This window comes from Littorina saxatilis, linkage group LG11 (genome assembly GCF_037325665.1).
Source record: "Littorina saxatilis isolate snail1 linkage group LG11, US_GU_Lsax_2.0, whole genome shotgun sequence".
Lineage (NCBI taxonomy): Eukaryota > Metazoa > Mollusca > Gastropoda > Littorinimorpha > Littorinidae > Littorina > Littorina saxatilis.
In genome coordinates this window covers 7,492,057-7,504,515 of record NC_090255.1, presented here as the reverse complement: position 1 = coordinate 7,504,515, position 12,459 = coordinate 7,492,057, and the positions used below count along the sequence as shown (strand labels likewise).

The window sequence follows — 12,459 nt, the reverse complement described above, 5'->3', positions numbered from 1 at the left end:
ATAGCACACAAAACACAGTAACAGTACAGGTACATCGGGGAGAAAAACATCTGTGTGACCGCTTTTGAAACAGAATTTTAAGCATGAAGCAGAAGCATAAAATTACATGTGTAAAAGTGATAACACATTTCTAAAACTGTGTAACATCTTAAGTCAGGAACAGCGAAGATTCAGACCCTTAAGACTCCTTCTCTTTCAAGACCCTGATTTGTCAAAATTAATGTTCTGTTCACAACTTCTGCATTTTAAGACTCCCTCCTTCTTAAACTTAAACTTAAATTATGTAATTTGTACTGTAGTTAACTTAACTTCTATTTCTTCTTGATATTGAGTTACCCCTCAATGGGCGAGGGCCGGATGGAAACAAAGCATGTATACATTGCTTATTCTGTCACCCTCGACAAATAAATTTCAATTCAATTATAAAGGGTGTCCCATTGTATCCATGTGACGGGCGCAGTGGCGTGGTGGTAAGACGTCAGCCTTCTAATCGGGAGGTCGTGAGTTCGAATCCCGGTCGCTGCCGCCTCGTGGGTTAAGAGTGGAGATTTTTTCCGATCTCCCAGGTCAACTTATGTGCAGACCTGCTAGTGACTTAACCCCCTTCGTGTGTACACGCAAGCACAAGACCAAGTGCACACGGAACAGATCCTGTAATCCATGTCAGAGTTCGGTGGGTTATAGAAACACGAAAATACCCAGCATGCCTCCCCCGAAATCGGCGTATGCTGCCTGAATGGCGGGGTAAAAACGGTCATACACGTAAAAATCCACTCGTGCTAAAAACATGAGTGAACGTGGGAGTCTAAGCCCATGAACGAAGAAGCAGAAGAACAAGAACAAGAACAAGAAGACAAGAAGAAGAAGAAGAAGAAGAAGAAGTATCCATTTAACCACAGTAAAAATAGGAACATACCTGAACGTGTTTAGCGTTGAAATGTGCTGCTTTTGTTATGTTTGTCTGTAGTATTATTAGTAGTAAGGAAAACGCGAACTTGATGTTTTGGAAGTGAGCATTCACCTCGCACACTCATCAGAACAGAAACTATGTAACACTTTAAAATCCAGATATTCTCAACACAGTCCTTTAAACAATGTCCAACAATGCATATTAATGTACATTAATAGAAGAACATTCATGTTTTCCTTTGTAAAATGTAATTTGTTGGAAACAAAATGTGCTGCTTCTACCCCCGATTATGACAAAAAAACACACTTGCTTTTAGTCTTTCCCTGAAAAGCACTTTACTGAATAAATTCGCAACATTGAAGAGATAGAAGTTCAATTGTTGATCTGTAATGCCTGATTTTCATCAGTTCTTTATAAATGTCTATTTGTTTTCTTTGTGATGGGCAATTGTGTGAGCGACATATTTTAATTTTAGTTTCTGTTTCTTTGGAAGCAAGGAATCTTGGACTTTCCCTTTTAATGAATAATGAAATCTTTATGATTGTTAATGTAAATATAAAAAAAGCGTTAAGCAAATCTAGTAAATCAAAATAGGACGAACTAACAGTGACAACAGTAGCCCCCTCTCACTATCTCCTTGTCCGCTCTGTCTCTCTTCCTTCCTCTCTCTGCTTCTCAGTTTCTTACTCTCCCTCTGTATTTGTCTTCCGTTCCTTGTTCTTTCGCTTTTGCTTTCTTTCTCTCCTTTTTTCCTTCTTCTTGTCTTTCCTTGCCTGTCTTGCTGCCTTTCTCTCTTTCTGTCTCTCTCTCTTTCCCCCGGTCTTTTTCTGAAGTGGCTTCAACCCTGCTCTCTCTCTTTCGCTTTCTCCCTCCCTCCCTCCTCGCCCCTCTACCTCCCCACCGCCCTCACTGTGTCCCTCCTCCATCCTTTCAGTAGTTGTAACAACAGTTGTATTAGCTGTTCTGTTTCCCCCCTCTCTCCCTCCTTCCCCGTCTAACCCCCTTCCTCCATCTCCCTCCCCTCCTCTCCCTGTAGCGTTATCAGTCGACTCGTTAACATCCGTCACTCTGATATACACATAGGCCAGGTTGGACGCGCAAAAGCCGTCACTACAGGTCACTGTGACATTGGTATGTCGTGTCTGAGGCTGTTCGTAGTTCAGCTTGGATTTGACGATGATGGACCTCTGGGTATCTGCATGAGACAGAGAAAACCAAGAATAAAGATGAACTAAAAAGTATTGGTGAAAATGTGAAGAAAGAGAGAGAGAGAGAGAGAGAGAGAGAGAGAGAGAGAGAGAGAGAGAGAGAGAGAGAGAGAGAGAGAGAGAGAGAGAGAGAGAGAGACAAGAACAAGAACAAGAACAAATCTTTAAGTGTCTAAGGCCACAGCCCCTTACAATAGTGGTTAAAATAACAGCAATAGTATCTGCACCGTATAGTCACGCATACAATTCAACAAATACATTAAGACCCTGATGACATGTCCCTGAACCTGATTAATAAGGGTTCGTCTCTTCTGTAACATGAAGAGAGAGAGAGAGAGAGAGAGAGAGAGAGAGAGAGAGAGAGAGAGAGAGAGAGAGAGAGAGAGAGAGAGAGAGAGAGAGAGAGAGAGAGAGGGAATAGAATTGAATGGACATTATTTTTCCGAGGGTGACAGAATAAGCAATGTACACATTTTTTTGTTTTAAATAGAGTTCCACATAAGTGCGCCAGAATATGATAGACTGGACTTGTTCAGGTCAATTCTTGGAGTTGGGGTAATTAATTTGTTACAATTTCTGCAGGAGTGGATGACAGAAAAGGGGATTAGGTTTCATACAGTCCTGTGGGGTAACCCTCAGTGAAATTCGGGCTGCTTTCTCACCCTCTCACAAATTCGGGAAAGCGAGCTGCCATACAGTATGGCATTACCCAACTTATTTTGTTGCGTGCATATGGTTCTTCAAACGCATCAACTTACGGTCGAAACCAAAATACTGAGTGAATTCTGCGCTGCAGGAGTTAATGACAGAGGCGGGGATAAGGTTTTATACATTCCTGTGAGGTAACCCTCATTGAAATTCGGGCTGCTTTCTCCCTGGGGAAAGCGAGCTGCCATACAGTACGGCGCTACCCAACTTTAGTGTGTGCACGTGCATATGGTTCTTCAAACGCATCAACTTACGGTCCAAACCAAAGTACTGAGTGGATTCTGCAGGAGTGGATGTCAGTCGGCACGAAATATTGCTGTCATCGTCAGTGACAGAAAAAGTTGCCAATGTTGTTCCGACAGTGGTGTTCTCTGCTACATCCGTGTTGAAGTTGATGCCTGTAATGGTTGGCTGCCGGTTTGCACCTGAACAAAAGAAATGAATAAATAAAGGAAGGAAGAAAGGAAGGAAGGAAGGAAGGGAGAAAGGGAGGGAGGAAGGAAGGAAGGTGGGAAGGAATGAAGGAAGGAATGAATGAAGGAAGGAAGGAAGGAAGGTGGGAAGGAAGGAAGGAAGAAAAGAAGGAAGAAAGGAAGGAAGGTGGGAAGGAATGAATGAAGGGAGGAAGGAAGGTGGGAAGGAAGGGAGGAAGGAAGGAAGGAAGGGAGGAAGGAAGGGAGGTGGGAAGGAAGGAGGGAAGGAAGGTGGGAAGGAAGGAAGGAAGGTGGGAAGGAAGGGAAGAAGAAAGGAAGGAAGGAAGGAAGGAAGGAAGGAAGGAAGGAAGGTGGGTAGGAAGGAAGGAAGCAAGAAAGGAAGGAGAGAATGTTAGTAGAAAATAAACAATAACAATGTCGCGTAAGGCGAAATTACTACATTTAGTCAAGCTGTCGAACTCACAGGATAAAACTGAACGCACTACATTTTTTCACCAAGACCGTTTAGCATCGTCAGTCTCCCGCTCGTTGAAAAGGCAGTGAAATCAACAAGGCAGTATAGCGAGGTAGTGGTTGCGCTGAGTGCGATAGCACGATTTTCTGTACCTCTCTTCTTTTTAACTTTCTGAGCTTGTTTTTAATCCAAACATAACATATCTATATGTTTTAGAAATCAGAAACCGACAGGGAATACAATTAATTGTTTTTAAATCGATTTCGGAAATTTGATTTTAATCATAATTTTCATATTTTCAACTTTCATAGCTTGACTTTAATCCAAATATAACATATTTATATGTTTTTGGAATCAGGAAATGACGAAGAATAAAATGAAATTATTTTTAGATCGTTTTATAAAAAAATAATTTTAATTACAATTTTCAGATTTCTAATGACCAAACTCATTAATTCATTTTTAAGCCTCCAAGCTGAAATGCAATACCAAAGTCCGGACTTCATCGAAGATTGCTTGACCATGATGTCAATCAATTTGGTCAACAAATGAGGGCGTGACAGTGCTTTCTCAACTTTCACTAAAAGCCGGATATGACGTCATCAAAGACATTTATCGAAGCAATGAACGTAACGTACCCAGGAACTCTCGTGTGAAGTTTCATGAATATCGGTCCAGTAGTTTTCTCGGAATCGCTCTATACACACGCACACTCACACACACGCACACGCACATAATATACATGAGTGGATACATTAATGACTTAGCTATTAAATAAGTTTATTCCCCCCTCTGCTTCTTTACCTCTGTAAACTTGTAGGGGTAGTTATGTAGAGGTTACATGCCGAGTCTCAGTGATTATCAAAAATAATGGTCGAAGTTAGCGGATCATGAAAAATGCGAGCTTTAGCGAGCTTTTTCATGACCGCGAACTGAGACCATTATTTTTGATAATCACTGAGACGAGGTGTGTAACCTCTTTATTCCTCCTTTCTTCAGTTATTCAAAGAAAAGAGGAGTTTTTTTGCGAAAGTTTGATCGAATCCTATTCTCTCAACCAGTCAACCTGCGCAGGCGATCGATTAATGCGCGGTTGTATAGTTCCGTGCAAATCATTCCATTCTGTTAACACTTCTTGTCAGTTTTCCTATTTTAGGCTAAAATCAAGTACACAGATATGCTGTTATTCTGCTGTGGCGGCAAAGGCAGATATTGTGTGTTCTGTATATGTTTTGGTATCGCTTAGGGTAATGTTTTTTCGTCAAATGGGACTAGCAGACGAACTTTTGCACCCGTGTTCCAACGTTAAAAACTGTATGAAGTTCAGTTTTCCGGGGAAAATAGTGTATGAAACCCCTTTATGTTGTTTAAATTGATGAGATGTGTGCATTTGGTTGCGTGTGATCTGTTTATTAAATGAAATATTGTTGAAAACTGACCGTCGGATTGCAGTCTGTTGTCGAAGGAACTGAGTGAAAAGAAGGGGAACTACTCTTGTCGCTAGACAAAGTATGAGTTACTTGCCTTGGGAAATTGCTTGTGATGAACGGCTTCAGCACGGCAGATGAGATTCAGAAAACAACCGAACTCATGGATTTTATATGGAGATTCATGTGTTCAGGCCTGTAGTTGTTAATTTAAATGCGGTATGTTTGTATTGTTTGCTCCAGAGATGTATACTTCGTACATTAGAGCGTTCTGAACTTTTCAGTCGCAAAAAGTAGTACCGAAACAGAACAACCTCTCAACCCATTGCACTATCGAGGATTCAGGCTGTTGCTGGGTCGTTATTTGTTTGGTTGCTGGGTCATTATCGAAAAATAACTACCCCTACAAGTTTACAGAGGTAAAGAAGCAGAGGGGGGAATAATTTTCGATAATGACCCAGCAACCAAACAAATAACGACCCAGCAACAGCCTGAATCCTCGATAGTGCAATGGGTTGAGAGGTTGTTCTGTTTCGGTACTACTTTTTGCGACTGAAAAGTTCAGAACGCTCTAATGTACGAAGTATACATCTCTGGAGCAAACAATACAAACATACCGCATTTAAATTAACAACTACAGGCCTGAACACATGAATCTCCATATAAAATCCATGAGTTCGGTTGTTTTCTGAATCTCATCTGCCGTGCTGAAGCCGTTCATCACAAGCAATTTCCCAAGGCAAGTAACTCATACTTTGTCTAGCGACAAGAGTAGTTCCCCTTCTTTTCACTCAGTTCCTTCGACAACAGACTGCAATCCGACGGTCAGTTTTCAACAATATTTCATTTAATAAACAGATCACACGCAACCAAATGCACACATCTCATCAATTTAAACAACATAAAGGGGTTTCATACACTATTTTCCCCGGAAAACTGAACTTCATACAGTTTTTAACGTTGGAACACGGGTGCAAAAGTTCGTCTGCTAGTCCCATTTGACGAAAAAACATTACCCTAAGCGATACCAAAACATATACAGAACACACAATATCTGCCTTTGCCGCCACAGCAGAATAACAGCATATCTGTGTACTTGATTTTAGCCTAAAATAGGAAAACTGACAAGAAGTGTTAACAGAATGGAATGATTTGCACGGAACTATACAACCGCGCATTAATCGATCGCCTGCGCAGGTTGACTGGTTGAGAGAATAGGATTCGATCAAACTTTCGCAAAAAAACTCCTCTTTTCTTTGAATAACTGAAGAAAGGAGGAATAAAGAGGTTACACACCTCGTCTCAGTGATTATCAAAAATAATGGTCTCAGTTCGCGGTCATGAAAAAGCTCGCTAAAGCTCGCATTTTTCATGATCCGCTAACTTCGACCATTATTTTTGATAATCACTGAGACTCGGCATGTAACCTCTACAAATGCGTAACACAAAATAGGTAAATAATTAATTCAAAGTATATAAATACAAAATATGAATAATAAATAACAGAAATTAGTAACAAGCCAGAACGCAGAAAAAGAAGAAGAAGAAGAAGAAGAAGAAGAAGAAGAAGAAGAAGAAGAAGAAGAAGAAGAAGAAGAAGAAGAAGAAGAAGAAGAAGAGCAAGACGAAGAAGAAGAAGAAGAAGAAGAGGAAGAAGAAGAAGAAGAAGAAGAAGAAGAAGAAGAAGAAGAAGAAGAAGAAGAAGAAGAAGAAGAAGAACAACAACAACAACAACAACAACAACAACAACAACAACAACAACAACAACAACAACAGGGAACAACAACAACAACAACAACAACAACAACAACAACAGGGACAAGGACAAGGACACGGACAAGAACAAGAAGAAATGCCATTTACCATCCAAAGTCGCCTTTACGGAAACACGCCTCACTGTAGAGTCCTTTGGGTCTTTACAAGTTACTTTGAAGTTGATGGAACTTGCGCACAGAGGTTTCAGGTCTCGTGACGCCCGAATCATTCCGCCGGCTACAAGAGAAAAAGGGCGAGTGAGTTTGCTGTTGTTTTGAAAATAATTATATTTCAATTATGTGGTTTTTAAATGTAGAGTTCGGCGGGTAAGCTGAACAAAGTGGACTATAAGAAAATACGCCAATCACTTCTATATTAGATGGCCGAGTTACTTCATATTTAGTGTACAGTACCCGGCAAAAGAAACGCAACTCATTCGCGCCCACTGTTGCGAGTGATTTTTCGTCATTTTCAAATTGTCGTAAAATATGAACCAGATAAGGTAAATCAAAAAGAAAAGCAGATTCGTAGAGGATATTTTACTTATAATTATATTTCTTCAACATGCTACAATAATCGTAAAAATGCATTTTTACGATTGTTGTAGCATGTTGAAGAGACACGTTTGCCTGCAATCACGACTCGCTTGACCTCTACCCTGTATAACACAATTTATGAACAAGTAAAAGATAACGTATGGGTGAACTCACTATCAATGCGGAAGAGTTCAGATACAGGCTCAGTGATCAGGGCGTACTGTACAGAATCGTTGTTATGGTCAGGACAGCCAACTTTGTACACAGTGTCACCGGCCTTTATGTTTTCCGTGTTGGTCACTGTGGTCGTCAGTTGACCTAGTGAAATAAGACATCCATGATACATGTATATACAAACACAAAGACAACAGATAGATAGACAGAGAGCCACAATCCCCCCCCCCCCCCCCCCCACATCTTTCCTGCTCTCTCTCACTCCGCCTCTTTTTTTCTCTGTCTCTCTCTGATTCTCTCTTTTTGCCTCTTACTCTATATGTCTCTCTGTCTCTGTCTCCTTCTCTCTGTGTCTCTCTCTCTCTCTTTCTCTCTCTGTCTTTCTCTCTTTGTCTCCCTTTCTCTCTCTCCCTCCCTCTATCCCTCTCTCCCTACCGCTCTCTCTCTATGTCTTTCTTTCTCTCTCTCTCTCTCCCTCTCTTTCTGTTTTATTCTATCTGTCTCTGTCTGTTGTCTATTTCTTTCTCTGTCACACACTCTCTCTCTCTCTCTCCCTCTCTTTATCCCCCTCTCTCTCCCTCTCCCTCTCGCTTTCTCTCTCTCTCTGTCTCTCTCTCTCTGTCTCGCTCTCTCTGTGTCTCTCTGTCTCTCTGTCTGTCTCTCTCTCTCTCTCTCTCTCTCTCTCTCTGTCTCTGTCTCTCTTCCTCTCTTCTCTTACTCCCCCCTCTCTCTCTGTGACTGTCTCTCACATCCACACGCAGAATGATATGCTCGAAGTTCCCAGTCATTCTCACCCTCGCCTGAGCCGTTGAGGTCTGAAGTTGTGTTGGAGGACTGGGCCGCTTCATTATCACCCCCGTGCGAAAAGTCTGGCTGCAGATAGCTCATATCATTAACAAATTATTGAGAAAAAAACCCCGTTCAAAAACATACAGACTACTAAGGTTCCCAAATTCAAATAACTTGAGGGGGGGGGGGGGGGGGGGGGGGGGGAGAAAACAAGAAAAGTTAGGTTTTTCTTTCTTTTACATTACTTTATTGTCCCATCGCTTTGAAATTCGGGTCGCCCATAGCAAATCAGGAAATATTTTCAACATAGTTTGTTGAAAACTGTAAGACAACATTTTAGAAATGTTAGGGGTACGGCCATGAATATCGAACGCAGAAGAAGAAGAAGAAGAAGAAGAAGAAGAAGAAGAAGAAGAAGAAGAAGAAGAAGAAGAAGAAGGAAGGAAGAAGGAAGAGGAAGAAAGAAGGAAGAAGGAAGAAGAAAGAGAAGAAGAAAGAGAAGAAGAAAGAGAAGAAGAAAGAGAAGAAGAAAGAGAAGAAGAAAGAAGAAGAAAGAAGAAGAAGAAAGAAGAAGAAGAAAGAAGAAGAAGAAAGAGAAGAAGAAAGAGAAGAAGAAAGAGAAGAAGAAAGAAGAAGAAGGAAGAAGAAGAAGGAAGAAGAAGAAGGAAGAAGAAGAAGGAAGAAGAAGAAGGAAGAAGAAGGAGGAAGAAGAAGGAGGAGGAAGGAGGAGGAAGAAGGAGGAGGAAGAAGAAGGAGGAGGAAGAAGAAGAAGGAGGAGGAAGAAGAAGGAGTAGTAAGAAGAAGAAGGAAGAAGAAGAAGGAAGAAGAAGAAGGAAGAAGAAGAAGGAAGAAGAAGAAGGAAGAAGAAGAAGGAAGAAGAAGAAGGAAGAAGAAGAAGAAGAAGAAGAAGAAGAAGAAGAAGGAAGAAGAAGAAGAAGAAGAAGAAGAAGAAGAAGAAGAAGAAGAAGAAGAAGAAAGAAGGAAGAAGAAGGAAGAAGAAGAAGGGAGAAAGAAGAAGAAGGGAGAAAGAAGGAAGAAGAAGAAGGGAGAAAGAAGGAAGAAGAAGAAGGGAGAAAGAAGGAAGAAGAAGAAGGGAGAAAGAAGAAGAAGGGAGAAGAAGAAGGAAGAAAGAAGGAAGAAGGGAGAAAGAAGGAAGAAAGAAGAAGGAAGAAGAAGAAGAAGAAGAAGAAGGAAGAAGAAGGAAGAAGAAGAAGAAGAAGAGGAAGGAAGAAGAAGAAGAAGAAGAAGAAGGAAGAAGAAGAAGGGAGAAGAAGAAGGAAGAAAGAAGGAAGAAGGGAGAAAGAAGGAAGAAGAAGGAAGAAGAAAGAAGAAGAAGGAAGAAGAAGAAAGAAGAAGGAAGAAGAAAGAAGAAGAAGGAAGAAGAAAGAAGAAGAAAGAAGAAGAAAGAAGAAGAAAGAAAGAAGAAAGAAGAAGAAAGAAAGAAGAAAGAAGAAAGAAGAAAGAAGAAGAAAGAAGAAGAAAGAAGAAGAAAGAAAGAAGAAAGAAGAAGAAGAAGAAGAAGAAGAAAGAAGAAGAAGGAAGAAGAAGAAAGAAGAAGGAAGAAGAAGAAAGAAGAAGGAAGAAGAAAGAAGAAGAAGGAAGAAGAAAGAAGAAGAAAGAAGAAGAAGGAAGAGAAGAAGAAAGAGAAGAAGAAAGAGAAGAAGAAGAAGAAGAAGAAGAAGAAGAAAGAAGAAGAAAGAAGAAGAAAGAAGAAGAAGAAAGAAGAAGAAGAAAGAAGAAGAAGAAAGAAGAAAGAAGAAGAAGAAAGAAGAAGAAGAAAGAAGAAGAAGAAAGAAGAAAGAAGGAAGAAGAAGGAAGAAGAAGGAAGAAGAAGAAGAAGAAGAAGAAGGAAGAAGAAGAAAGAAGAAGAAGAAGGAAGAAGAAGAAGAAGAAGAAGAAGAAGAAGAAGAAGAAGAAGAAGAAGAAGAAGAAGAAGAAGAAAGAAGAAGAAAGAAGAAGAAGGAAGAAGAAAGAAGAAGAAAGAAGAAGAAAGAAGAAGAAAGAAGAAGAAAGAAGAAGAAAGAAGAAGAAGGAAGAAGAAAGAAGAAGAAAGAAGAAGAAAGAAGAAGAAAGAAGAAGAAAGAAGAAGAAGAAGAAGAAGAAGAAAGAAGAAGAAGGAAGAAGAAGAAAGAAGAAGGAAGAAGAAGAAGGAGAAGGAGAAAGAGAAGAAGAAAGAGAAGAAGAAAGAAAGAAGAAAGAAGAAAGAAGAAAGAAGAAGAAGAAAGAAGAAGAAGAAAGAAGAAGAAGAAAGAAGAAAGAAGGAAGAAGAAAGAAGGAAGAAGAAAGAAGAAGAAGAAAGAAGGAAGAAGAAGAAGAAGAAAGAAGAAGAAGAAAGAAGAAGAAGAAAGAAGAAGAAGAAAGAAGAAGAAGAAAGAAGAAGAAGAAGAAGAAAGAAGAAGAAGAAAGAAGGAAGAAGAAGAAAGAAGAAGAAGAAAGAAGGAAGAAGAAAGAAGAAGAAGAAGAAAGAAGAAGAAGAAAGAAGAAGAAGAAAGAAGAAAGAAGAAGAAGAAAGAAGAAGAAGAAGAAAGAAGAAGAAGAAAGAAGAAGAAGAAAGAAGAAGAAGAAGAAGAAGAAGAAGAAGGAAGGAAGAAGGAAGAGGAAGAAAGAAAGAAGAAGGAAGAAGAAAATTGTTTTTATTGAGTCAACCTTCCTATGTGCCGTTATAGGCCAGTCACTAGCGAGGGGTCTGTCTAAAACCCAGGAACAAGGAGCACGTAAAGAAAGCTTGCCTCACTGAAAAGAAGAGTATTCACTCTTCCAAAACCCATACTAACCCGACAAAGTTATTTCCGGAATATGCGTATTGCCGTTTGAAGAATTGCCAGCCGGACAACTACCCTACTTTTTATACAACTGCCTGTCAGATAGTTATTGCTTATACTTTTTCTTCTTCTTCTGCGTTCGTGGGCTGAAACTCCCACGTACACTCGTGTTTTTTGCACGAGTGGAATTTTACGTGTATGACCGTTTTTTAACCCCGCCATTTAGGCAGCCATACGCCGTTTTCGGAGGAAGCATGCTGGGTATTTTCGTGTTTCTATAACCCACCGAACTCTGACATGGATTACAGGATCTTTTTCGTGCGCACTTGGTCTTGTGCTTGCGTGTACACACGGGGGTATTCGGACACCGAGGAGAGTCTGCACACAAAGTTGACTCTGAGAAATAAATCTCTCGCCGAACGTGGGGACGAACTTACGCTGACAGCGGCCAACTGGATACAAATCCAGCGCGCTACCGACTGAGCTACATCCCCGCCCATTGCTTATTCAATAGACGAATTCCGAACATAACTCTGTCGGGTTAGTATGGGTTCTGGGGGGTTGCTTTTCCTCGTTTTTCGTGATTTGCCAAACAAACACTGAGGCAAGTTACGCGTGACATTGTAGGCTCGCCCCAGCGTTTCTTTGGAAACAAGGGAAGGCAATTCTTTTACAACACAATGCACACTTGACAGAGTTGTTTCCCAAATTCTATTGTTGGTTGGACAATTGTCGTTTGTAGAGTTGCTAGTCTGGTCGTAATGATTTGCTTTAAACACTGTGCTAACACTGTGTGAAGCAGACGGAAACAAATGGTATAACATTTATGGCTACCCTAGGTTAGGTGACAATCTAAAACATATCATTGCGCATATTCAGTAAATATATCTGTTGATATTTGACGTCTTGGAAGAATCACGGCAATATGGCTGACTTGAAATGATTCTCTTGTCATACCAAAAAATGTATTCAAAATGTAATGTAAAGCATACTTACAAGTGAAGCAATTTGTGCTTGACCAAAACCAAGGAGGAAAAGAATGAGAAGGATATTCTCCATCATTGCAATCTGTGTTCACTTGAACCTCACTGGGTAACCTCACTGGACTGTAAATCTTATCCAATCCAATCCAACAGCACACTCTTGAAAGTAGCGTTCACTTGTGCATGCCTCCACATGTGCACTGCGCTCGGTTTGTCAACTTGAACATTCAATTGACGTTCCTATTTCAAACTATATAATTGTTGACTCAACCTGTATGACTCACGGCTTGCGCCGTTTTCTTTTCAATATTTATTGTGC

The 12,459-nt window shown here is 40.4% G+C and overlaps 1 protein-coding gene across 2 annotated transcripts; it reads right to left on the bottom strand.

The window, feature by feature from the left end:
- Nucleotides 1-1,242: 1,242 nt before the first annotated feature.
- Nucleotides 1,243-12,459, bottom strand: LOC138979658 (protocadherin gamma-B1-like). Of its 2 annotated transcripts, XM_070352377.1 has the most exons (7): nucleotides 12,292-12,459; nucleotides 12,154-12,241; nucleotides 8,401-8,479; nucleotides 7,607-7,750; nucleotides 7,005-7,133; nucleotides 3,081-3,251; nucleotides 1,243-2,105 (listed from the first exon to the last, which is right to left on the bottom strand). In XM_070352377.1, the coding sequence occupies exons 2-7, from the start codon at nucleotides 12,217-12,219 to the stop codon at nucleotides 1,594-1,596; spliced, it is 1,101 nt and encodes a 366-aa protein (XP_070208478.1). In that variant the 5' UTR covers nucleotides 12,220-12,241; nucleotides 12,292-12,459; the 3' UTR covers nucleotides 1,243-1,593. The 2 variants fall into 2 exon arrangements, with proteins under 2 accessions (XP_070208478.1, XP_070208477.1); XM_070352376.1 differs by having other exon boundaries at nucleotides 12,154-12,458.

Coding starts and splice junctions, on each gene's coding strand:
- LOC138979658 (XM_070352377.1), bottom strand. CDS start 12,219: ATGATGGAGAATATCCTTCTCATTCTTTTCCTCCTTGGTTTTGGTCAA. Junction 7,134..7,606: donor TGAACTCTTCCGCATTGATA/GTGAGTTCACCC, acceptor TTTCTCTTGTAG/CCGGCGGAATGATTCGGGCG. Junction 3,252..7,004: donor CGTAAAGGCGACTTTGGATG/GTAAATGGCATT, acceptor TCTTTTGTTCAG/GTGCAAACCGGCAGCCAACC.